Genomic DNA, 23175 nt, shown 5'->3' with positions numbered 1-23175 from the left:
CAATAGGGGCTATGTTAGTTAAAACTGTAGACCAAGGGAAGGAAGGAAGAGTTTCAGTTAAATGTGAAAAAAACAAGATGTTTGCATGTGTGTGCATATATGTAAAATATATTTTCAGTGCAGTCTTTTAGGGCAGCTTTTATTATCCCTGTTTTGAGGAGGAGGAAATTGATTTATCTAGATAATGGAGTCTGTATCTGTATCTGAAAGATACTGGACTCTTTGGATCATGCTCTATGAATTTTAAGAAATTAAAATCAGCCTGCGCCCTTTATAAGCTCATGATGTTTTTTATATTTTCCTGAATTGCCCTGTGGCCACAGATAGCTCAAAAATAGCTAAGTATTTTTTACCCAGATTATAAAATAATTTCACTTTGTTTTCAAAGCACATTCCTTTCAGTTATCCATTTTACCTTTAAAATGACCCTGAGCTGTACAGGGTGGATATTATTGCATTTTACAAATGAGGAAATTTGAATTACCAAGACGCTAAATGCCCAACTTTACACAGGTTTTTAAAGGCAAGATTGAGCCTAGAACCCAGCCCTTCTGAATCTCATATTTGCACTTAAGGCTTTGGATGCCTGCTGTTCCAGGGCTAGGGTTATGGCCAGAGGAATGACATCCAGTCCTTTCACAAAGGTTCTGTTGCTGTACCATAGACAGGAAGGGCTTTAGCAGCTGCCCCCAGCCAGGAATGACGCTGTGCCAGGTGCTGCAGGGGCAAGGAGGGATAAGACAGCTGCCCTCCTGGCTTCTGCTGGACATGTCAAAGATAACACCTACAACAAAGGGGAGTTGTGGCATGGTGGATGAGACTACATTATTAAATACCTCCTGTTTGCCAGGCCCTGATAGGTGTTTTAACATTTAATATCAAAAATAGACATCATTTGGTGCACATAAAGTGTTAGGCTGACATTTCTTGACAGTCATGGGATGAACAACAGGTTCCCTTTAGCAAGTAGGAAGTTCTGTAGTCTCTAGTAGTCAGGAGTCCGCCCCACTCCCTATTGTCCTTTACAGTCTGCTGGGTTGTATCCGTTTATCTTAACTTGCCTGGGCCCTTTTTTTTTTTTTTTTAAAGATTTCATTTTTTTCCTTTTTTTCCCCAAAGCCCCCTAGTACATAGTTGTATATTCTTCGTTGTGGGTTCTTCTAGTTGTGGCATGTGGGATGCTGCCTCAGCGTGGTTTGACGAGCAGTGCCATGTCCGCGCCCAGGATTCGAACCAACGAAACACTGGGCCGCCTGCAGCGGAGCGCGCGAACTTAACCACTCGGCCACGGGGCCAGCCCCGCCTGGGCCCTTTTATAGCAAAGGAGAGCAATATCAGTTTTGAGTGAAGTTTTAAAAGAAGATGAATCTGGAAGTGGCATATCATTTTAGGGGTTGAAGGGGAAGAAGCCTGGATGAAGCTCTAGGTCGGGGTGGCAAACTTCTGTAAAAGGCTAGATAGTACTTTTTGGGCCTTAGAGTGTCCGTTGCAACTACTCAATGCTGTCATTGTAGAAAGCAACCACAGACAGTATGTAAGCGAATAGATGTGACTGTGTTCCAGTGAAACTTTATCCACAAGTAGGCTGTGGGCTGGATTGGCCCTTGGGCTGTGGGTTGCCAACCATTAATCTAGGTATAGGAGGAGGACCATCATGGTGGCCATGTGGATGCAAAGAAAGGGACTGATTTGAGAGCTGTTGAAATGAAGCAGTCTGGCTTTAATGGATTCAGAGGCAGAAGCTTCTACATGTCATGTTAATAAACTAACAATGGGACTTTTATGAAGAGCTTTTACATTTTGGCTGCTCATGCCATGTGCTATAACTGGTTCCAAAACAGCTGGGTTCATAAGAGGGGCTATGCCCCTTGTATCAATAACAAAATTTATCCCTCTTCTCAGTTCAGTGTATATGCACATTGGCTTTACCTACTGGGTGTTAAGTATTGAAATTTGGGAGAATTGTCTTTGAAATGCTTCCTTTCTGTAGCTTGTGTATAATAATTGTCAGAATATTAGGATTATTGAGAATCACATCTTGTCTTGGCTTTTCTTCTAGGAGCTTCGGTGGATGGAGAAAGTAAGCCAAGGCCGTCATTATATTCTCTGCAAAACTTCGAGGAAATGGAAGCAGAAGATTGTGAGAAAATGAGCAATATGGGGACTTTGAACTCTTCCATGCTGCACAGGAGTGCAGAGTCCTTGAAGAGTCTAAGTTCAGAGTTGTGTCCAGAAAAAATCATGCCTGAGGAGAAACCCGTACATCTGCCTGTGCTCAGAAGATCCAAGTCTCAGTCCAGACCACAGCAGGTCAAGTTTTCGGATGATGTCATTGACAATGGAAACTATGACAACATTGAAATCCGGCAGCCTCCAATGAGCGAGAGGACTCGGAGACGGGTCTACCATTTCGAAGAGAGGGGATCCAGGTCTCATCACCATCGCCGCAGGAGAAGTAGGAAGTCCCGCTCTGACAACGCCCTGAATCTTGTTACAGAAAGAAAATACTCTCCCAAGGACAGACTGCGGCTTTACACCCCCGACAGTTATGAGAAATTTATACAGAATAAGAGTGCCCGGGAGATCCAAGCATACATCCAGAATGCCGATCTCTATGGACAGTATGCCCATGCCACTTCCGACTACGCCCTGCAGAACCCGGGAGTGCACAGGTTTCTGGGACTCTACGGGGAGGACGACGATTCCTGGTGTTCCTCCTCCACCTCCTCCTCCGACTCAGAAGAAGAAGGATATTTTCTTGGACAACCAATTCCTCAGCCCCGGCCACAGAGATACGCCTACTATACAGACGACCTTTCTAGTCCAACTTCTGCGCTCCCTACTCCTCAGTTTGGTCAGAGGACAACTAAATCCAAGAAGAAAAAGGGACACAAGGGCAAAAACTGTATTATTTCTTAAGCTGGTAGCTGTGGTGATCATGTTTAAACTTAGCCATTAACCATCTTGAATCATATCTTTTTTCTTCCATAGGAAAGTTGCTAAAATAGTTTAAAGTGCTTTGCCCATGTAAATGAGACCCCGGCAGCTGTTTACAGTGTCAGATTAACATATGGAAGGTGTGATTTCTCCAGTGTACCCTCCTCGGATGGCGCCAGGTTGACGTGACATCTTGTGCCTGTCAAGTGCATCAGTGTTTTATATAGCTCCTTTGCTCTCCAGTCCTCAAGAGAATCCTTAAGAAACTGTCATCAGGTGATTGGACGAGGGTGTTGATTTTAGACAATGGAGAACTTCAGCCACCTTTGTAAAGCAATAGTGTTTGTCGTTCGTCTGCGCCAGGTTGGCCCAGGTCCTGATCCGTGTGTCTTGTGAGGCATGCGCGTAGTGACGCTGACCCAGCCAACACTGTGCATCCCATCGTGCGAGGCCACCTCATCCCCTTTCAGTCCTCATTAGCCAGGTAAACATTGTATTGTATTAGTTCCAGCTACAGACTGAAAAAAGCATTGCTATTTATAATGTAGTATTTCACAGACTTAAGTGTATTCCTAATTTAATGGTGCAAATATTAATGTACATACTGTACAGTTCAGATTTTAAAGCTGATATTTTTATATCCCTGAATTGCAAGATGTTTGTTACACTGCAGTGCTAGATTTGTTAGGGAACCAGAAACAGCATTTATGGATGAAATGATTGCTTGTATTTTAGTCAGGGTTTATAAGTTTAGATGGTCAAATTTATATTGCCTAGTGATGGAAAGTTCAATTTTTTTTTGATTTTTCAATATTAAAAAGGCTCTGTATGCATGGTGGGGCTATGTAAATACTCTTTAAAACTATGGCCCTATTAATCTTACAAGTGTTATTTATGGGTCAAGCAATGTAAACTGTATAAATGTAAAAACAAACAAAAAAACCCACATATACCCCTGGAATATATGGTAAAAACAAGTAGAAGCTGTTTGGGTGAATGTTTTCTTCCCCCTTGGGGATGGTAGGGGGTGCCTTTCCCATTTTTAGCAAGGTGGTGATTATCTCCTGCGAAGAGACCAAAACTATAAGGATCTGCTTTTTGTAGCAGAGGACTTTGTAGATTTATTATCTGAAGAGAAGTTATTCCTTTTTATCCCTTCCTTCCAGCTAATTTGTTGGCCTTTAACAGCAGTTTTGAAAACTAGGCCTTCTGGTTATGTTTCTCTTTTAAAATCTTTAAATTGGAGGATACTGTACCACTGACTACATCAAGTTAATATGAGGTTCTATTTCAAGTTTTCTTGGATTTGAAGTAATGAGCTGATATTTTGATATGTGCCATTCTTACACATATGTTTCAGGCCTGAGGTCATAGTGGTATCTCAGACCTTTAGGAAAGTGTTTAATAAATGCTTAATAAATCACAAACTACCTTTCTGAACACAAATCTTTGCAAACACATCCAGATCACTTCCATTTTGCTCCTTTGTTGGTTTGCCATTCTTCTACCATTTGCAGACCACCATTTGACTCCTGCATATCCACTTGCCCCTGTGAGTAGGCGGGAAATAGGACTTGAGACACAGAGCTAAGGTTGTCTGTATTTACCAGAATGGGCAAAAGCTGTTAGGCCTTGGGAAGGAGGAACATGGATCCAGTAGGTGAACCAGTGGTCTACAGCGTCCCCCTATACCCATCCCTGGATAGTCAGGGCTTTGTATCTGAGCTAGACAGGGCCCCTTCAAAACGCACCACTGGGGAGAGAGCGCTTTACTCAGTAACTGTATCATTTCCCTCGTCTGGTTCATTTTAAAAACATATCAGTGATGAAAAGGAAATGCATGCACACAGTAAAAAAAATTCAAACAATAAAGGACAGTCAGGTGTCTTCTTTCCACTCTTCATCCCCAGTCCCTCAGTTCCCTTCCCCAGAAGTAACCACTATTATCCATTTCTAGTGTATCCTTCAGATGTTCAAAACATATTTATATAAATGTATGTTTAAAAAATGGTAGCAAACTATACATGCTGAGGCTTGCTTTTTTCCTCTTTATATGTGGACATTCCACATTAGTGCATATAGGTCTACCTCATTCTTTTAATGACTGCGTAATATTCCACTTATGGATAAACCATAATTTACTTAACCAATCCCTTAGTGATGGACTTGAATTCTTCACAGGTACCTTATCCTGAACTGGCACACGTGCATAAATTCTGAGCAGCATAATTACTGGAACAAAGGTTATGCATTTAAAATTTTGGTGGATATCACCAATTTTCCTCCAAAAGAAATTCTCCTCATTTACATTTACACCAATGATGTATGAGAGTGCTTGTTTCATCACCACTCACATATTAGCAAATTTCTTGATTTTTCAAGACCTTTTCAGAACCTATGCTGCAAGGAGTAGGCATCCTTTTAGAAAAAACTACTGCAATATGTTGCTTGCAAAGGATGGATGACAAATAGTAAACAGGTAATACTTAGCCTGGAGAAGTGCAGGGATAAGCTGAAGTTACTGTGCCCAGTAGTTTCCAAGTCATTCTCAAAAGATTAGTTGCTCTTGCTTCTCACAACAATCACCCTATTCATTTTTTTCATTTCCTTATGTAAAGGTTATATAAGTTGCCAAAGGTTTAAGGACATGCAGAGATATTTATTCACAATAATAATGTAACCTTTAAAGATTTTAAATCTTGGTTAGTAGCGACAACAAAGATGAGTGTATAATGATAAGAAAGACAAAGGAAGAAAGGGAAGCACTGCCTTGCGGTCCGTAAAGAATTAGGCAAGAAAATTAAGCATATAGTTGCCAAAAGATGTTCGTAGATTTAGTTAGCAGTTGACCAGATAGATACTCTGCACTCTTACTAAACTCTAAAATGTGGCCCCAAGATAAACATCACATGTTAAAACACTGCCTCAAAGCTCTCCATGGGTGAAGCAGAACTCTAGTGGTTGCAGTTTCCTCACTTCAGACCAAAGTGGAGAACATTTTGCTTAAGGCCCATGGAAGGACGCTGATAAAATGTCAACGGGAACTCCTTTTAGCGCTCTTTAAAAGAAAATGATTCATTTTGTGTATGCATTTGCTATTCTTGACAGACTGCTTTCTAGTTCCTGAGTTAAATAAAATGTACCAGAAGTGAAAGGAGATATCATTTGCTGTCTAACTCTCTCACTTTAGATAGGAATCATCGGCCTTCTTAAAAGAGTAGTAACATTGGAATGGGCACCCAAGACTGCGAGATTTCCATGTGTGGCACGCATCCCTGCCCAACTTGGTCCTGGGTGATGGGACCTGGAAGTACTGGTGTGGGTGTAGTTCAGGAGTGCCCAGACAATTTCAGCGCAGGCATTATTAAGATAGAGTGTGCACACTTTGGTTTATTGAGCTTCTTATTTCTAATGGACAATTGACTACTGCCATGGAAAGGAGAACCAGTGTTGTTAGAAATTCAGATTTTTCCGGACAAAGAATCTGGACTTTCATGAAATATCCCAGCTTTTGAACACTAGCAACTAATTCAGACATTTCTGAAACACTTTGAACAAAATGAGCTTGCCATCAGCAAGTCCCCACTGCATGGGTTATAAATTCAGGAGCCTGAAGCTGATTCCCCTATCCCTTAGCTGTGCCCTTAGAGGCACAACTAATTACTGTTTATAGAAATACTTGTGACCTTTTTTGGATGCACAAAGGAGAAAACTTACTGGGATCAAAAAAATATTCCACTAAGAGCCTCATTGTCAATTCAGTGCTAGTAACACAATTATGATAAAAATCATTTTTAATTAGTTAAATGAGAAAGTCACTAATTGCCTAGTGAGATTCTCTAGCCATTCTTTGGAACTATCTAATAGCAGGAGGCATGCTCCTGTACAGTCACATGGGTTTCCTGCAAACTCAGAACACATTAGGACGGCTTCCAGGTAAACTGGGCCAAGGAGAATAAGCAGGAGCAAACTGAATTTTGCACCTCTGAGCTCATATTTTGCCAAGGTCATAGAATCATAAACTCTTCCAGGAGAATAAAGTTTAAGGATGGTTTTCACAAAATGGTCTGGGAAGGAAGTGTGGAGGAAAAGTAAGACATTCGGTAGATAGAGACTTAGTCACAGGATGAGAGGCGATTTATTTTTCTTCAACAGACCCAGTGAGCTGGTCAAGTATTCCAATTTTGGGATCAATTTTAGCCTCAACTTTTCTTTTTGCAAAGGAAATCTCACATTTCTCCTGCTGAATGTGCACAAGGTGCTGTTAGGCCAACTTTAGAAGTAACCTGCAATCCACTCTCTGAAATCATTTGATTCCAGCAACATAAACCACCATTCAGAATATGAAACCAGTTCTCTTAAATGTTAATACTTACTTTAGTGTTCTAAATAAATGAACCAAGCAGTTGACAGTGGGAAAGACAATAAGTAGTCTAATATAAATCCACCCCGAAGTGGATCCTGGAGTGGTGCAGAGCACACTGAACTCCAGGATTCGGGAGATCTGGGTAAGGAGACACCTTGCTCATTACCTCCATGGGTTAGTGCTCTGAACCCAGCTTCCACCTCTGTAAAATGAGAGTGCTAGACCATCTCAAAGGTTTCCTTCCAGCTTCAGTACTCTGTGCAGACTGAATTGAACTGATCAGGTCAGTCAAGAGGGAAGTCTTCCCCCTCAGCATAGTGTTGTTTCCCTTTTCTGACTTTCATTTACCAATATATTTGTCTGGCAAGGATTCCCGAAAGGATGATCCTTCCAAAGACCATGGCTCATTTGACTTGGGAACTTTAAAGAGGGTTGCTGCTTTTTTATGTTAATGCTTGGGATTCTGAGTGGGCAAGAGGTTAAACTAGACCATGAAAAAGAAGTTTGGAGATGGTTCTTTCCCTGTCAGCACTTATGCTTCAAGCTGGCTTTATCTTCATTACGGAGACAGTCTGGAGATTACGGCACAGAATATGTGAAAGACTGGATCTTTTCCTCCCTCATGTTATTTCTCCCCAGTTACCAGGCTGAAAAGTAAGATTTTTTCCCTGCATCTCAGAGGGCTGCTACGGGCAGCAATCTTAGTCCAGAATCGCTGAACATGTTGTAAGCAAAGCTGAAAAGGTGTTAACTATGTTTAATTAATCTTGGTTCCTAGAAGAGGAGTTGAATTACCAGGTTCATTGCACTTAAAGGCTCTTCTCAAACTCTACCATGGGTCCAGGTACAGCAGCCAAGGAGCCGAGTCCTGGGCTGCGCTGTGGCCATGGGGGATGTAACCCTACAGGCTTCCTGTCCCCTACCACTACCCCTTATGAACCTCAAAGGTGTTTTCTAGAATAGCTCCAAAGCAGAAGTCCTAGGAACCAATATGGAAGGTAGTAGCAACTGAGGGTAAAATGAAAAAGAGGAAAAACTTACTCAACCAAGATTTGAATTTTCTCAAAAGTTTTTTGAAGTTATTACTTTACACATTACCCATTACGATCGCATTACACATTAACTGCACATACATCAAACAGCCAATGTGTGCTGCAGTCAGGATTTGAATCTAGTTCTGAATGACCCCAGACTTTCCCATTTCTTCTAAGAAAACTGAGTCTAGAGTTGAAAGATTTGGGTAAATCTCTGGCTCTGCCACTTGAGCTATCTGACCCCAGGCAAGTTCTAACTTCTCCTGCCCTTGACTGTAAAACGAGAATAAAATCCTCATTGGCTCACTACATGTGAAAGGGTTTGTGAATCAAAAAACACTAGAATGGTGGTTCTAACCTTGTTCAGATAGTGAAATAACGGAAAACATGGTGCTTCTCAGAACCCTACAAAGTATGTAGTATATTAAACCTGAAATATTGTTTAAGCTCCATTCAATGCGGTACACTAGATTCTACTCTACAGAAGTAGCAGAGTACAAAGTTTAAAAACGTGGGCAATTTCTGCCAAAGCAGGAGCAGTGCCTCACCCCTTACCAAGGCGGGGGCGGGAAATCTCCCCTTCGCTCAACATTCCCACCTCAGGAAAGAGGCAGGCCGTGGAGGCCATGGGCTTTACAGAGGCCGAGCTGCCCCAGGAGATGAGATGCTGAGAGACCTGGTCTCTCCTCTTAGACTCTGGGATGGATCACGTTGCTCCTATGCTGTAAAGAAAAGGTGATTCTCACACAAGACTCACCTCTCAATCAAGTAACTCTGCCAGTGTTCAGTAGAACACCACCCGCTGTGATGTCCTCGGGCTGTGGTGGTGGGAGACCACGCCGGCATGAGCCCACAGTACTGCTAACACTCAGTACTGTCCAGGAAAGGAAAGAGAAATCAAAAGCTTGAGCACAAAACAGATACCTCAGCCTGGGAAGCAGCAGCTCTGTGGAACTGTAACACACACCCCCCCCCCCCCCCCCCCCGCCCACAGACACTACACACAGCTCCATCCACTGAGGGCTGACCCTCTTCTGGCCTCAGCTTTCCCCACCTTACCCATCAGGCAAGCACAAGATGTGGGCAGAGAAGGCATCTGGGGTCTGGTGCCAGGGAGGAACCCAGTTGGCTGGTGCTGGGCCCACTTGAAGGTGTCACAGACATTTGGCCAGTGTGTCTTTCTCAAGGGTTTGGTCACGAAGGATGGACTCTTCCCACTCAGGCACACTGTGTCTTTCTGCTCATTGGATTCTCTCCCTTTCTCCAGGCAGCCTGCCCAGCCTCACCCTCACTGCCTCAAGGACAACAGCAGGGTCTCAGCCAGAAAGCCTGAGAGTGGGAGCACCAGCAAGTGCCCCCAAAACAGGGCCATGGGCCAAGAGGAGCTTTCCCTGAAGGTGCAGACCTGAAGGCCACGTGGCCAGTTGGCCAGGGCAGCTCTGTCTCCCGCCCCCGCCCCATCTTCCATGTATCCTAACCAGGAAAAATGTGACAGCACATGGGTAGCCCAGGCAGTGGACAAATACCCCAGACGTCCTCCTGCAGCAAGTGTCTGTATATGTTGTGATTATTTTCTCTCTTACATATTCTCGAATGTTTATATTTCAATAAACCTCTACCTTTTCACATACACAAAAATGGGGAAAAAGTTTAAAACCTTTTACAATTTTAGTGATAATGGTCTAACATTTGTTGTTAGTGCCGTCCAGTTGATTCTGACTCCTTAGCGACCCTGTGGACAGCAGAGAGGAACCCTGCTTGGCCTTCCTGCGCCACCCTCTCACCCTCTGGCGCTGCATCGGACAGTGCTCCACTGCTATTCATAGGGTTTTCATGGTCAGCTTTTCTGGAAGTGTATGGCCAAGTCCTTCTTCCTAGTCTGTCTTAGTCTGGAAGCTCCGCTGAAACCTGTCCACCATGGGTGACCTTGTTAGTATTTGAAATACCAGTGGCATAGCTTTCAGCAACCCTCAGCCACCACAGTATGACAACTGACGGACGGGTGGTGTGGTTCCCTGACTGGGAATCAAACCCAGGCCGCAGCAGTGAGAACGCCAAAGCTTAACCACTAGACCACCAGGGCTGGCAGTCTAACATTAGAACACTGTTAATCTGTGGGAGGAGAACTCAAAAAAACCAATGTGCTATAGAATCAGACTGTCTCTACTGCCATACATATATGCATAAGGCTTTAACAATATTTGTCGTCAAGTGAGATTTTAAATATAACTTGAAATAAACTCAGTGGACTGGCAAAGCCTTTTATATAATCAGTCCTCATTTCTCCAAGATCAATGATTACAATGGAAATCTAGGACTGATACAGCCTACTGAGGGCCAACTTCAGTGAAGCTAACCCTCAAATATTATTTGTATTAATTTGAGCAAAAGGTGAGCTGCTAATAAGAAACCAATAATGTGGCTTAAACAATAAAGACATTGATTCCTCTTTCACTAACAGTTAAGTTCTCCAGGTGGTCATGCAGGGATCCAGGCTCCTTCCATCTTGTGGCTCTGTGGAAAATGAAGGCTGGTTTGCTATTCCTACTACTTTTGGGAAGGGATAAAAGAGAGCATGAAGAAGGGACATCCATTGTCCTAAAGGTCTCAGCCCAGAAGTAGCAGTACTTCCACTCGAATTCCATAGGAGAGAACTTTGTCACCTGGTCACACCTAACTGCAAGGGGGACATGGCAAAGACAGTCCTAATTAGGCAGTTACGTGACTCAATTTCAACTCCATTTCCACAAGACAAGGGGAAAACAGAGTCTACTAACTACCTTACTTACTAGTCCCTCCCCACCTTTTTTTTTTTCACTGAATTGGGTAACATCAGTGCTCTCAAGAGAACTGGCAGGAAGGAGATGATAAATGTACCGTGCATAACCTACAAACCTTGGTCTGGCAAGTAGTGTGTGGCCATTATTCACAGGAGCTCCAGGTGCCAGCCAGAGCAATGTTACAGCTGTAAGCCACCTGGGAGGCTGGCTGCCTGCAACACTGAATACTGTCCACAATGAATACTTCAGGGACGACCAGATCACTGTCTCCAAAGTTGCTGCCAAAGAACTGTCAGAGCCTTCCGTGGAATTTAGGACTCCTTGCAGGAAACTCTGAAATGAAGCTGAAACCACTATATAATGTTTTGGCAGTCTAGCAGAGTCCTTTTTAAAGAGGATTTGGCCTCTCCTTCCTTCAAGAGATTCTGGGTCTATGAACCACTTGGGGCTGGGACGTGGCTGAAGGGCTGCGAGAAATCAACATTTCTGGCAAGAATAAATACAAAGGGAATATTTTCAGATCTCATTCTTAAGTAGGACAGAAAGGATAAAGCTATAAGCATTCAAAATCCTTCACATTCTGCTCTCCACCTACCTTTCCCTACATTTGTCCTCTATCATCTTCCCCAACCAGCTCCAGTCACACAAGCCTGCGCCTTTCCCTATAGGAGTCCTTCCTCCTGGACTTCTAATACTTCCCTTTCTCTGCCCGAGTAAGTCCTATTCCTCCAAGGCTCCGGGGTCAAATATCACCTCCTTCGTGAAGCATCAATGAATACAAGCACCTACAACAAATACGGGCACCTACAACAAACACAAGTACCTACAACAAAAACGAGGACCTACAACAATCTGAATATCTACAACGTTCCAAACTATGATAGGAACTGGGTCACAAAGACAACATGGTTTCTGCCCTCCAGAGGTTACAGTAAAGATGTAGGACTGTAATCCTACAATTCTCTGAAACTCAGATTCATAGATACACAGTTATTGACCACCATTATGTGCTCAATCTTATCCCATTTAACTGCTTTCTTAGCTATCAAGACTCCCTAACGCACCAAAGTTTATAGTTTCTCAATTCTCAAAATTTCTTCCATCCTGCTGCTGAGTAGGTGAACTGAACACTGAGGAGTAATCTTGCAGTAGAGAGTAATAAAAATCTACATTTCAGCAAACACACATTAAGCCTGTTAAAGAGAAAAAAGACAATCTAATTATTTCAACCTGGTTGTTTTATTTTGCACTTTTAAAATTCACAAAAAGCTTCACAATATCTGCTTTCCCCCTGTTGACCATCAAGGCTTTATGGTAAGACAATGAAAATTTTATCACATCAATTGGGCATACTCATAAACAATGGATAATTTACAGATTTCTTTAATCAAGAACATTTTGCAAAATGCACACTCTGGTACACATCTGAATTCATCTATACTGAAATTAGATATTTAATTAAGCTTTTAAAACAAACAAACAAACAGATTTAACACTGACAAGCCTACCAGAATAATACTGATGGCAAGCTATAAACACCTTTAAATGCTGAATGTATTTTGGGGGAACGGAAGATGAAGAAATTAACTGTTGAACCTGTATTTAAATGCATCTGTGAGTAAACTTTCTAGTTTAATGAGTTTCTACTAGGTGAACAACTCCTTTGCCTTGTTTCTCAAGTTTTATTTTTAAACTTGTGACATCTTGGCTAAAGGAACTGAATCCTGGAATTAGAATATTTAAGGAGAAAAAAAACATGGGGGCACAGGAAAAACAAGATCAGTACTTTCTTAGTCTTTCTAAAGTGGGTAACAAATAAAATCACTGTTTATTTTAGGGAAGAATACCAGAGATGATATGTGGGATTTAGTTGTGGCTTATGTACAACATCTAAGTGGCAAAAATAAAAATTCAAGGTGGTTTCATACAGGAAACTTAGGAAAGTAATTGTTGCCTTTAATTAGTTCTTAAATTTGTGGAATGGCATAATACATATTCTGAGGCACCCATTATAGGATCCACAAAAATTATTTATACTGCTGTTTCCACTTTTAATATAATTTTTATCTACTCTGGGGCAGCTCTTTAGATACTATCAATAGAGGTCACTAAAAATAATGCCAGAATTCAAGTGAGAAGAGACTGGAAATGGAAAGAGGATGGGAGGATAATGAAATTGGGTAGTAATAACAAACATGATTTTTAAGGTCTCCTAACTAATGCCATAAAATCACATATTTTGGCTAAATGCCATTGGGCAGCTGGAAGTGATCAGGAAGCGAGTAGAATATCCTAATCGTCCCAGTTAGATTCCTAACTAACCTGTGATTTGGACGGCTCACTCATGAAGGATTGTTTACATAGACTGCTTGGTGAAGGGTAGTTATGCTGGGCTGAGTGCCTATTCTGCTTTGTTTCTTTCAAGAACATTTTTGAAAGGCTAAGAACTCCTAAAAAGGGCAGCAGAACAAAGAACTGGTTAGACTACAAACAGAGATTAATAAAGGCATAATTTGTAAATGGTCTAATCACGGATATGTTATTAATCTTCTTCTTTCTTGAGATAGGGAATATGGGCCTACGGAAAAAATGAAACTCCACTACTCCCTCATATTCTAAATCTTTCTCTTTCGATTATAATATTTTTAAAGAAATTTCAACTTTAAAATAGCCCTCATCTTTCATTTCAAATTGTCCCTTCTCTTAGTCTTACATATAATATTGTTGAAGACTCACTCATCAGCGAGAGTAGCCAGGAAATTCAGGATTATTTTAATACAAGACATTGAGTTCATTTACTTGGAAAACAGCATTTTATTGTGAGGGCCTTTAAGAGATGTAAGTGCTCTATGTTATCGCAATGAGAATTATTCTCAAAGCAACTATTCTCTAAGATAACAAAGTATTCAGTTTATTTAGATATTATATTTAAACATACTAAAAGTTACAAGGCCTAAGATAAGCAAGCAACAAGTCAATAAAATCACAACTCAGAATTCTAACATTTTCACATGGTATCATTGACTATGAAATGTAAAAAGACTATTAATGTTTACATGAAATGATCTCTAACCTATAAATTACACTAACATGACCAAACAAATGATCATATACTATGGAAGACTACAGAACATGAGTAAGTACAGAAAGCTGTTCTTCAGGACTGCTTTTTCAAAGCTTGAAAAATTAACTGACCCATCATTTTAGGAGAGAGGGAGGTAAGTATGGATTAGGAGGCTCTATGTGTAGATAAAAAATCTAATTAAAATATCTTAGACTATTTTAGATGTTTATTTGATATTGGAAATGTGGTCAACTATCATAAAGTATTTCTCTTCATCGCAAAATTCCATATATTAAGGATTTACACAATCCAGGAAAAAAAAATCTAGAAACATTTTTTTTGCCTGAGCAAGTAATAGTCTAAAAAGGCTCTCCAAAATCCTGACTAGAGGTGTCATACTCTGCAATGAAATGCTTGAGCTCTTCAACACAGCGCTCACCTATTTCATGTAAATTCTGTCTCAGTGCAAACTGGATAGACTTTTCTAGTGAAGGATCCTTTTCAATCAGCATTTTCACAACCATCCCGAAAGTTTCACAGTCTTGTCGGTAAACCTAGAAAGGTGAAATACACTGTGGTTAGCTAAGAGTGAAAATAATAAGCCAACCATTGAGCTCATTCAGTTGGCAGAATTATGATGCTAAAGTCTAAAAGGGAGACACAGTAATACAACTGCACCTCTCTCGGCCCCTTTGCTGACAACTTGAATGATAGGAAAACACTGAGAGATCACGTCACTGAATGAAGAAGTCAGGAAGATTATTTAATTTTGACTCTCAGTATTAGATTGCTAAATTATAGTAAATTCATTTCCTTGCTCTTGAAAACCATTCACAAGCCCCAAGAAAATTAAAAGGCTAAGTTCTTCCAATGACACAAATAAAATATACAAAACCCTTAGCTGCTTTCTCCATCTCAGTACTAACACACACACACACACGCACATACACACATTTTTCTAAATAGTGATGAACTTTACTCATAATAGCCATTAAGTTTAACTATTTAAACCAACCATTCCAGTTTATCCTAAGGTTTATATGACCCAGAATTGATATGACTATTTCTAATAAAAGAACTTAGAAAACAGCGTACCATTCACATGGTATTACATATGATGTCAAGGCAATAGAGCCCATTAACTGGTCTAACAAACACATAGCACCTAAGTCAAGCCAATGCAGTCCCCGTGGGGGAAAGTCAGGACCATGATGTTTCACAGTCTTAGTGGAGGTAAATTCCTTACCAAACCAGTCAGCCCGCATAATAACAGCATTCTAACACCAACCACAGGCCTCAGCAGACCACTTTGTGGGTGGCCTAAATTTTATAGGCTTCTTTATAACAGATGTACTAGATGAGGATAATGTTACACTGTGAATTAACCTGCAAATTCTTTTAAATCTGCTGTTTTACCTAAAATGTAACCCTTCATTGAGCATATTTACAGAACATAAATGTGCTACAGATTTGCATATCAAAAGTAAAACCATATTACAATGTGCTCATACATTTATTTAAACTGTAAACTACTGTCACTCTGGAGACAAGATATTACAAGCATTCAGAGGTTGTGTTTTATTTTTTAATTGTAAGTCCTTTTTGAATTATTCATTGAAATAGACCAATTTTTGTACATTAGTTGACAAGAACAACCAGAACTGCCCAAAGCAACATAATTCTCTACTACAGGGTAAATTTTCTAAAAAGACTGCATAAAATGCTCTGTTGGGCATTAGACAGGAAATAATTAGCTTTTTGTTAAAGGAAGAACCTCACCCTCCAACATTTTATAAATAAAATTCACAACGGTCAGAACCTGTTTCCGAAATCTGTTCCACAGTAAACTCAATCCCAAACAGGAAGGGTGTAGCTATCTGTAGGAGAGTTTGTTTGCTTATGGTCCCTAGCTGGAAATGCATTAATAATCTTCAGATTTGATATCTACAGGCCACACAGGAAGATTGTTTTGTTGTTGCTTTTTCCCCTGATTGGACCTCATCAAAATGGGAAACAGGTTAAAGTATGGGTGGGGCTCACATAAACTGCATAGAAACATAGTTAAATTTGCCAGCATAATGAAAACCTATCCAAATGTGGTTTTACAGAGTCCTGTATTATAGTAGCCTGCATTAACAGTTACATTCTCATGAAGTACTTCTAGGAATAAAGAAATACGATAAAACTACCAAGGCTTTTTACTATTAATTATGCTGTCCAGTGACTGGAAGAAGAGAACTTGGCAAAACAAACTCCTCGATGGCAAGTTTGTTCTATCTAAAATTGCTTGTAATGACATAAAACTCCTCTAGAATGTATATCATTTCAGTCCTTACCTCTGTTCCCACAAAAAGAGAAACCAAAAATTAAGGCAACATGAGTTGTTAGAAGAATTTTCATTTCAGACAACCCAAACCATCTTTAGCATATGCATTACAGTTCTGTAAGAGCAGTCTGACGGAAAGGTAGAGATTATAGAGCTGTGCTACCTAATACGGTAGCCACAAGCCACAGGAGGCTACTTAAGTTTAGATATATATGCATATATTTATCTTAATATTTAATTTATATTAATATTAGGAGGTAACTAATTAACTGCAAAAGTCAGACACATACACAGCTTAAAAGGCTGGGGAATCAAATAAGAACCATTATTTTCTCTATTGTTGATGTCTCATTACTCCATACAGTTTCTTGTATCTGAACTCATTTGGTTCAAATGCTCTATATCCTCTTTCAGGAGGGTTACATTCTAGTGGGAAGGGTAAAGGCAGACAATTAAAACACAGCATAAAGGAGACATTTAGATGTGGAAGGTGTAGGAAAGCCAGAAAAAACAAAGAGGTGGTTCTAAAAGCAGGCTTATTGAGTTCAAATCCTGACTCTCCTACTGTGGTAGGCTGAATAATGCCCTCACTGCTGCCCGCAAAATGTCCATGTCCCAATCCCCGGAACCCAGGCATACGTTACCTTACCTGGGATAAGGGACTTTGCAGATGTGATTATACTAAGGATTTTGAGATTGGGAGATTATCCTGGATTATCCAGGTGGGCAAAATGTCATCATAAGAGTCCTCAGAAAGGAACACAGGAGGGTCAGAAAAAGAGAGGAAATGTGATCACAGAAACAGAGGTTGAGTGATGAGCTTTAAAGATGGAGGAAGGAGCTACCAGCCAAGGAATCCAGGCAGCCTCTAGAAACTGGAAAAGGCAAGGCAACAGATTCTCCCCTAGAGTCTCTGGAGGAAGAGCAGCCCTGAAGACACTCTGGTTTAGGCCTCATGAAACCCATTTCGGACTTTACATATTCTTTTCAAACTCACATGGAACATCATCAGGATAGACCACATTCTGGGCCATAAAACACAGCTTAACAAATATAAAACAGAAATCACGCAAAATACACTCTCAGACCACAATAGAATTAAATTACAAATCAACAGAAAGATAGCCACAAAATCCCAAAATATCTGGAGATTAAACAACACACTTCTAAAAATACATGGATCACGGAAGTCTCAAGAGAAATTTAAAAATATTTTGAATTAAATGAAAATACAACTACCAAAAGTTGTGAGATGCAGCAAAAGCAAAGCTTAGAGAGAAATTTATAGTGTTAAATGTGTATGTTAGAAAAGAAGATATAATGCATATGATATAAAAGAAAATATACATAGAAAAGAAGATATGATAGGAAACTAAAAGAAGAGCAAATTAAATCCAAAGTAAGTTAAAAAAATAAGAGCAGAGATCAATGAAATTGAAAACAAGATATCAGAAAACCAACAAAACCAAAAGCTGATTCTTTGAAAAGATCAAACTGATAAACCTCTAGCAAGGCTAATCAAGAAAAAAAGAGAGAAAACACAAGACTTACTTATAAAGTCACAGTAATCAAGACTGTATGGTATTGTTGAAAGAATAGACAGATCAATGGTATAGAATAAAGAGCCAGAAATAGACTCATACAAATATAATCAACTGATCTTTAACAAAGGAGCAAAGGCAATTCAATGCAGAAAGGATAGTCTTCAACAAATGTACTGGAACAACTGGACATCCATGTGCAAAATAATCTAGACACAGATCTTACACTTTTCACAAAAATTAACTCAAAATGGATCATAGACCTAAATGTCAAATGCAAAACTATAATATTTCTAGAAGATAATAAAAGAAAAAAATCTAGGTGACAACACCAAAAGCATGTTCCATGAAAAAAAAAAATCAAGTTGGATTTCATTAAAATTAAAAACTTCCGCTCTCTGAGAGATAACGTTAAGAGAATGAACAGATAAGCTACAGACTGGGAGATAATCTTTACAAAATACATATCTGACAAAGTACTGGCATTCAAAATACACAAAGAACTCTTAAAACTCAAAAATTAAGAAAACTCAAAAAATGGGCAAAAGATTTGAACAGACGGCTCACCAAAGAAGACAGGTGGATGGCCACTTAGCAGATAAAAAGATGTGCACCATAAAAGTCATTAGGGTACTGAAAATTAAAACAACAATGAGATGAGATGCCACAACACACTTATTAGAATGGTGATATCCAAAACACTGACGACCTCAATTTCTGGTGAGGACATGAAGCTATAGGACTCTCATACATTGCTGGTGGGAATGCAAAATGATACAGGCCACTTTGGTAGGCAGCTGAGCTGTCTCTTACAAATCTACACATAGTCTTAACATACAATCCAGGAATTGTGCTCCTAAGTATTTACCCAAATGAGTTAAAAACTATGTCCATATAGAAACCTGCATAAAATGTTTATAGCAGCTTTGGTCATAACTGCCAAAAATTGGAAGCATCCAAGATAGCCTTCAATAGCTGAGTGGATAAACTATGGTGCATCCATACACTGGAATATTTTTTGGTGATAAAAAGAAATGGGCTATCAAGCCACAAAAAAGATACAGAGTAGCTTTAAATGCTTATTGCTAAGTGAAAGAAGCCAGTCTGAGGCCAGTCCAGTGGCACAGAGGTTAGTTACGTTTACACGTTCAGCTTCAGCAGCCCAGGGTTCACGGGTTCAGATCCCGGGTGCAGACCTACACACCACTTGTCAAGCCATGCTGTGGCAGGTGTCCCACATATAAAGTGGAGGAAGATGAGCATGGATGTTAGCTCAGGGCCAGTCTTACTCAGCAAAAAGAGGACTGGCAGCAGATGTTAGCTCAGAGCTAATCTTCCTCAAAACAAACCAAAAAAGCCAGTCTGGAAAGGCTACACAATGCATGATTCCAACTGTATGACAGTCTAGAATAAGCAAAACTATAGAGACAGTAAGAAGATCAGTGGTTGCCAGGGGGAAGGGGGAGAGAGAAACAGCACAGGGCATTTTTAGGATGGTAAAACTATTCTGTATGATACTGTATGGTATGATAATGAATGATACATTTTGCATTTGTCAAAATCCACAGAACTATATGACACAGAGAGAACCCTAAAGTGTAAACTATGCACTTTATTTAATAATAACGTATCCATATTGGTTCACCAATCATAACAAATCTATCACAGCAATACAAAATGTTAATGATAGGAGAGGCTCTGTGGAGAGAGGGGTATATGGGAACTCTACTTTCTTGCAATTTTTCTGTAAACCTAAAACTGCCCTAACTAAATAAAGTCTATTAAAATAAAAAAAAAAAAGAATCACATAAATGAAGAAAAAGCAAAAAAAGTTACCCCTCTGTGCCTCAGTTCAGTACCTACAGGCATGACTATGCTGTTATAAGGATTAAATGAGATAATAAAGAGCACTCAGAATAGTGCCTGCTATATAGGAAGCATTTAATACATGTTAGATATAGTGATGCTGATGATGGAAAGAGGAGACACAACTATTCTGACTTTGTCAAGAGAAGAGAGTTATTAGAAAATGATGTCAGAACTGATTCTTTATACATTAGGAGCTTACCCTAGGAAAATATGAAGGAGGAAAAGGAAATGGCATTTTGGGGATATTCAACTGGCTTGGCATAGCTAAAGCGTAGGCTGTGTTCACCCTCAAAGGAGAAAGAGCCAGAAGGAGGAAGCGGATCCTCTGAATGTATCAGAGAAAGAAAATGGTTAAGAATTAATGCCACAGGCTCCTGAAGGACAATGAATGTGACATGATGTGTTTAGAGGCTTTATGAGTAATTAAGAAGCAATATAGATGTGATAATGTGAAGAATAATGGGTTGGAAGGTTTTTTATTTTTATTTATTGCAAGGGGGAGGGTACTAGGAATGGAAGATAAGTTCAGTACCCAATATGTAATTGAGGCACCCAATAATAGGAAGTTGAGTATTGAGTCTAGACTTCAGGAGAAGGAAACTCAGGAGGGAAGGAGGGAGGGAGAAGGGGTTGGGGAGAAAGATCTTATCATCTTTGGCACTGATGATAGTCGAGGCCATAGGAGTTTCTTGAAGAAGGGGGTAAGTTCTCTCTAGCCCCAGTATCTGATACAAAGTGGACACTCAGTAAATATTGAATGAACAGCTAAAGTCTGCTCTGAGAGAACGTATAAGAGCAAAAGACAGCCAAGAGTTGACACCTACAAATATCAGTACCAGCCACAGGAGAGACAATAAGGAAGACTAAGAATCATGAGAGGGTGAAGGCACAGGTGCCAAGGAAAAGTTTGTACAATAAGAATGCAGTCAATGAAATGCCAGAGAAAGATCAAAGAAGCTGAGGCACAGAACATAGTGATTGGATTTGGAAATGAGGGGGTAACTGTTTAACTGCAAGAACAGCTTATTGGCATGGTGATTACAGAGCCGCGCTGCCTAACACAGTAGCCTCTAGCCATATGTGACTATTTATATTGAAATTTTAATTAATTAAAAACTTCAGTTCCTCAGTCACACTTAGCCTATTTCAAATGCTAGTGGCTACCCATATGGGACAGTGCAAATATAAAACATTTCCATCACCACAAAAAATTCTATTAAGCAGTGTTATTGTAGAGGGTTGAGGAGGGGAAAAAGGTAAAGATGTAGTGGTAAGTGTTGACCTGGTAAATTAAATAATATATATTTGCAACAATTTTACCACTAAAGTGGAAATAAAAGCTTACCACTTTTAAAGAAGCATTGCAAAATATAATTAGTATCTGTAAAACGTTCTACAATCTTGATGAAATGCATATAAAAATATAAGTTAAAAAAAGAACCTCCAATTGAAGCTTAACATACAAGGAAACATAACGTCTAATGTGTTGATGAGGTCGAGAAAAAAGTGACAACATACTGACGTTAAATACTGGAGACAAATTTAAACCCTTTAATTTGGGTCTGTAGTAATGCAGAAAGTGTCAAAACTACTGTAATCTATGTTGCTGGTTGTGCTATATTAATAGAAAAAGATATCTTTGAGACTCCCTCCTCAAAGCTGTGTGCCTATTGGCTCTTAAAAGCACAGCTCCTAAAAAGAACACTGGTGCTTGCTAAGAAATGCATTATGAACACATGGATTAGATCTCAACCGCCTACACTCAATATGTGGCACAAATATTGCAGCTACGTAAAAAAGTAACTCCAAAGTTAATAAAGTGGATAAATGCTAACAAACCTTGGCAATCAAAATTCATAGAATTCTCATCCATAAATACAAATCAATTTATAAATTTATAGGATTTAGTCAAAGTGTAATACTTAAATGATTTTCTTTTTACCCTTTCCAGCTTATTAGTTCTTTCAATCATAATATACTAGACAAAAATAAATGAAATAATTCCAAAGAGTGTACAGAATCTTTCACTGATGCCAAATGCAGATCCCACAGAGAATACAGGAACTAGACAAATCTCAAATTAACAGCGGAAAAAGTTGCAAAGGAAATATGTAGACTAAGATACCATTTATGTATGTTTTAAAAACAATTTATTTAGTTTAGGGATACACACATATATACTAAAAATACAAAAACATGCATAAGAATGACAGCTCTGAGAAGGGAGGGAGCCAGCAGGGATCTGAGAGGGGCTTTATTTGTAGCTGTAATATTTTATTTCTTTAAAAAGAGAGGGAAAAAAGCAAATACTGAACTCTAGTTACTGACATGCATGCTGAAGTACTGAGGAGTGAAGTGTACTGAGTGCAACATACTTTGACATCATATAATAAGATGAGTTAACGGGTGAATAGAGGAATGAATGGATATGTGACAAGGCAAATAAAACAAAATGTTAATTACAGAGTCTAGGTGATGAGTGTATGAGTGTACACTGTCTAATTCCTAATGTTGAAAATTTTCATTACAAAATGTTAAGGTGAAAGAGAGATCCAAAGCAAAATAAGGCCCAACTGTGGGTACGTGGGTCTGATCATTTCAGCTTATAAATGAAGATGGATCTGTGTTTTGTTTGGACCCTGGATGATGAACTTTGTGTCTTCTCAATGTGGGTTGAGAATAACAGATATTACTACAGATATTAATGAATCTATAAATGCAGATATAAATTTGAATGACAGATAACCGTGCCTGCCAGACAACTAGAACTCACCTACTACGTGTAAAGTACCTGATTTGGTCAGTAACATAGCGTGCCCTGCTCAAGGAAATTAGATTCTAGTAAAAAGAGTAACGCATTTAAGATAACCACAAGACAAGGCTGAATACGGTAAATGCCAGAAGAGAAACACAGAGCATGATAATAATTCCAAAGAATGACCATAATGGGTAGAGAGGACACTGAGACAGTGTTGGCTTTTCCAGGCAACTTGGAAGCTTGGAAACAAAAAAGCATAGTATGCTTAAAGAATGTATCTCAGAATATAGGGAAGTTTTGGAAAAGATGGCTATTGGATAGATTGGAATCAAAATGGAGCTCAATATGAATAGGTTAAACTTTAAATAACTTACAGTTGGACTTATGGTTTAACTTATCCTTGGACTTAGCTTACATTACACTGTAGACATCTTTTTTCTTATTCATCAGACAATAAACAAACCACTGAAGACTGTTGATTAGAGGAAAACTAATGTGTA

The 23175-nt window shown here is 39.5% G+C and overlaps 2 protein-coding genes across 29 annotated transcripts in view; one reads left to right on the top strand and one right to left on the bottom strand.

Moving 5' to 3' along the window:
• Positions 1-6094, top strand: part of PRICKLE1 (prickle planar cell polarity protein 1) — a 103292-nt gene extending 97198 nt beyond the window's left edge. For all 13 annotated transcript variants that reach the window (XM_070621052.1, XM_070621058.1, XM_070621062.1 and 10 more), the window contains exon 8: positions 2060-6094. In XM_070621052.1, coding sequence (XP_070477153.1) covers positions 2060-2919 — 860 coding nt within the window. In that variant the 3' untranslated portion in view covers positions 2920-6094. The remainder of the gene's footprint in view (positions 1-2059) is intronic.
• Positions 6095-12337: 6243 nt separating this feature from the next.
• PPHLN1 (periphilin 1) overlaps positions 12338-23175 on the bottom strand; it is a 120583-nt gene continuing 109745 nt past the window's right edge. For all 16 annotated transcript variants that reach the window (XM_070621080.1, XM_070621071.1, XM_070621076.1 and 13 more), the window contains one exon: positions 12338-14735. In XM_070621080.1, coding sequence (XP_070477181.1) covers positions 14541-14735 — 195 coding nt within the window. In that variant the 3' untranslated portion in view covers positions 12338-14540. The remainder of the gene's footprint in view (positions 14736-23175) is intronic.

This window comes from Equus przewalskii, chromosome 5 (assembly GCF_037783145.1).
Source record: "Equus przewalskii isolate Varuska chromosome 5, EquPr2, whole genome shotgun sequence".
Lineage (NCBI taxonomy): Eukaryota > Metazoa > Chordata > Mammalia > Perissodactyla > Equidae > Equus > Equus przewalskii.
Note: the sequence above shows the minus strand (reverse complement) of the source record. Positions and strands in the feature narration are given on the sequence as shown.